The 3,845-nt window shown below is 51.5% G+C and overlaps 2 protein-coding genes across 2 annotated transcripts in view; both read left to right on the top strand.

The window, feature by feature from the left end:
• Positions 1 to 2,031, top strand: part of LOC103925954 (apoptosis facilitator Bcl-2-like protein 14) — a 7,480-nt gene extending 5,449 nt beyond the window's left edge. Inside the window, exon 5 of the mRNA XM_009334762.1 lies at positions 1,993 to 2,031. Coding sequence (XP_009333037.1) covers positions 1,993 to 2,031 — 39 coding nt within the window. The remainder of the gene's footprint in view (positions 1 to 1,992) is intronic.
• Positions 2,032 to 3,246: 1,215 nt separating this feature from the next.
• The window catches only part of PNPLA1 (patatin-like phospholipase domain containing 1), an 11,291-nt gene continuing 10,692 nt past the window's right edge, over positions 3,247 to 3,845 (top strand). Inside the window, exon 1 of the mRNA XM_009334761.1 lies at positions 3,247 to 3,573. Within this exon, the coding sequence (XP_009333036.1) occupies positions 3,372 to 3,573 (202 nt within the window). The 5' untranslated portion in view covers positions 3,247 to 3,371. The remainder of the gene's footprint in view (positions 3,574 to 3,845) is intronic.

Below are 3,845 nucleotides of genomic sequence, written 5' to 3'. Positions count from 1 at the left end.
CCTGCCGTTAATGCAGCACCCTGGGGCTGGCGACTCCTGGAGCCCAGGTCCCTTCTCGTGAGTGACTTCAGCGTCTTGGCTTAATCTCTTAGTTATAAAATTGAGAACCTGATTGCCTGTGGTCACTGAAGATCTTAAGAAGGTATTAAAGAAGGGCAAGTCATTAGCCCTGGGGTTTTGATTGGTTTCCAGCTCTCGGTATTACCTTCATCCTTCCCTAAATGCCCTGCCGTGGCTTCAAACAGCTAAAGCAACCACCTCGGCCGAAAATCCCTGGGATCACGGACACCGGCCATCTGGGCACTGATCCTGCCCGGGCAGAAAGCAGCCCCATGCCTCACACAGCCCCCTGCCCACCCAGTGCGCAGTGCGAGCCGGGGGGCCTTCTCCTGAAAGCATCTCAGGCTGCTTCGGGGATCTTGCTTCTCCGAAGTCATTAGTCCTCGCTAATCCTGCTTTGTCGAGCACCAGGTGGGGGGAGGGTGGCTTAGAAAATCAGCCTGGCACTTAATGAGCCAATTAATGCAAAATTCGCTGTCACTAAGAGGATGATGACAAGGTTTTATCTCACGGGAGCGTGGCACTGGGCCAGGGAGGATGCTGTCCCCTGGGATGCTGTCCCGGGGCCTCGGTGTTTGCAGCAGGACAGGGTGGAGGGCGGATTTTGCATGGCCCCCCTGCCTTGAGAAGCCCCCCGTAATTCATTGCAGGACAGGGCGATCGATGGGAAACGCTGTGATGTGGCTGCGGCTGGCAGACCCCCCCAAGGTGTGTCCCCAAAGCCCGGCTCCTCTTGGGCTTTGAGGATCCCAAGGGGATCCCGGGATATCTGAGCATGCCGTGAACTCCTCGCAGGTCTGAGCTGCTGACTTTCGGGGTGCTGCCCTCCCCTTGCCAGGTCAGATGTCTCCTGTCCTTCCCTGCGCATGGACAGTCGTCCTCTTGTCCGTCCTGCCTTGCCTCCCCTGCCCCTCTCCTGGGGCTGGCCCTGCCTCGGCCTGAGGCTGTGCTGTCTGCTGGGCTTTTTCCTTGTTGGGGACCTTCTCGCATTCACCATGTGCCTCCCCACGGAGCTACTCACTTCTCTTCTTGCAGGGACAACGGCTTTTTCGTGGCCACTGCACCATCCTTCGTCATCTGGCTCTGGGAATGGAAAATCCCATTTAATACGTTACTTCATGCCAGCTGCAAGGGAAAAAAACTATTACAAGATGCCCAAAGGAGAGCCTGGGGGAAGAACATCTCCTGGCTCAGCTCGGTTGGGGTTTGCACTCACAAGGTGCTCCTGGAGCACCACATTTTGTAGCAAGACCAGCTCCTACGAGGAAACCGTCCTCGTGCCGTGCACTGGATGGAGGAGTGCGTTCCCGCAGGTCCCATGGGATCATTTACACCTTTCCCGAAACTTGGCAGCTCGGGCTGGGCTCGGCTGAGGAGGTACAAGTGCTGAGTGAAGCAGGACCATCCTATGCCTCTTCCATGCAGTGCCTGTTGAACTCCCTGCATGCACGTAATCGCCAGAGTTAATGCACAGAGAACATGGAAACAATTTCTTCCAGCGTACAAACACTCATGCCCTTCCAATGCACTTGTGTCGCAGTGAGAGATGGTACTTTTTGCCCTTCTTCTACCTGCAGATGTTTGCCAGTGCTGGAAGAAGGTCCTTTAAATGAAGGAATTTGCTTTTCCAAGGGCTGGAGGAGACAGTGGCATGAATCACGCAGATCCAAGCTCAGATATCACCAGAAGGCTGGTGGAAAGGCTGGAACGTGTGGGAGACTCACCCAACGAGGGGATAACGTAAAAACTACATCAAACACTGGAAAGGCAAGAAATGAGAAGACCAAACCCAGTAAGGCTGTGTATCGACAGCAGGACGTGGTCACATGCAAATGCCCCAATTCAAGCAGTTGTTCACCTCCAGGATAGTCCAGATAACGTTTCAATATATCTTTGAGCTGACAACTTGCTCCTGCTTGTCCTGTCGTCCAGGCAGCAGCCGTCGAGGACAGCCTTGGCCACGCCGAGTGACGTTTATCTGGGAGGATTTGCAGGCAACGTTCACCTGCTGATGGGCAGCTACCAGTGAAACTTCAACCCAGGGACATTTTGCACATCGAGGCGGGGGTCTCTGCCCCCAGGTATCGCACAGGACACAACTCTCGTCATGGGGACCCAGCGATGGCTGGAGAGGCCAAGGAAAAACATATGGAAATTTGGGGTGAAACAGCATTGCAAAGGTTGTATCAGGATGCTGGGACCATCCTCCGTTTTCTTGTACTGTCCTGGCCAGGCTGGTGCACCAACACGGGGAATGAGAGCTCCCTCCTTCAGCCTGTTATTATACACATGCCCCTGTTATGTATATACACACAACCTTGAATGCAACATATGTAATATCCATTATATAGTGTGCACACTATATGTATTTGGACAACATAAGCGACACAGTATTTAGTAATATTTAATAAATACATCTGTTTAAAATGGCAATTTTTCTTCCGCACATTGGCAGCAGCATTAGGTTATTAAGGCTAAAAAGACACTAGAAATCTACTGAATTTCTCCCTGCTTTTTTAACTATCACCCAGCCAATGAAGACAGCCCGAAGGCAATTTGAGTTTGGTTCAGTTACCCCAGCTTTGGGGAACACGGTGCTGCTGCGGGCATCCTTCTGGGGCCTTACAGAGCACAGTGCTGGAGGGGGGGAAGACAAAAGCAAATCAAGCTCCCTGTTTTTCCCTCCCAAAGGATATCCAAGAGTCAGGCAAGGACAAAACTCTTCCAATAGGGAGCAAATACAAGCGATATTTCCAAACCTACCCCAAAATAACACCCTGCATCCACCCCTTGTGTAACACCCTCTGGCTTTAAGTGTCTTACACAAGCCTTTACTCATTCAGTACTGAGCTGTGCCTAAACCGGGATTGACGAAGAATCCTATTTAGGAAAACACCCTTGATGAAGAAAGCACGAAGCAAAGAGAAAATTTTGCATGGATGTTTTCAAGTGTGACGGGCACGCTAACGCGGGGACCATCTCCAGGAGGGCTCCTGGGGCACTTCAGATCACTTGGTATAAAAGGGGAGCCTTGATTCAGCCCTGAACATCTGAGCTGGCTGTGCTCGAGGATTACAAGAGCTGTTTTGATCAGGGGAAAAATTGTTTTTAGCACAGGCAGCAATTAAAATAGCTCATGACTCTAAACACCTCGGGGAGCTGTCATAAAAGGAGGTGGAAAATCCCTCTTCTGGGGTCCTCTGCAACCAGAGATGAGCCTGGAGAAAGCAGAGGAGAAGACATCTTGAGGTTCATCTGGTGAAAAAGGGCAACCTGAGACATCAAGCCGGATAAGCCAATTTGATCTCAAGATGGCTGAGGAGGATCTCCGGGGTTTGAGCACCCCTTTCTCGCTCTCCTTTTCGGGCAGTGGCTTTCTCGCCCTGTACCAGATTGGGGTGGTGCAGTCCCTCCTGGAGCTGGCTCCCGAACTCCTCAAGTCCGCGTGCAAGGTCTATGGGTCGTCTGCCGGCTCGCTCATCGCTGCCGCCGTGGTGTGCGGCATCAGCCTTGGTAAGACAATTATTGCCTAGATTTCCTTACTATAGATTTTTTATTTCAAAATAGAAATAGAGGCGCTAATGCCTTAAAGCACTGGTGGGGATGCGATACTGGTGTAACTCATATCACTCACAAGGCATAAAAGAAATCTGCAGATGTTGCCACTTTTGGCAGCCACCCTGGAGCAATTTTGGGTGGCGTAAGCTGAAAAAGCCGGTAATTACTGTTTGAATGTTATCTCAGATGGTCGGGTAGATACTGCATGGGTAAATCTGGATGTACCT

Source organism: Pygoscelis adeliae, unplaced genomic scaffold (genome assembly GCF_000699105.1).
Source record: "Pygoscelis adeliae isolate BGI_AS28 unplaced genomic scaffold, ASM69910v1 Scaffold482, whole genome shotgun sequence".
NCBI lineage: Eukaryota > Metazoa > Chordata > Aves > Sphenisciformes > Spheniscidae > Pygoscelis > Pygoscelis adeliae.
The sequence above is the reverse complement of the archived record's forward strand: the minus strand, read 5'-3'. Positions and strand labels throughout refer to the sequence as shown.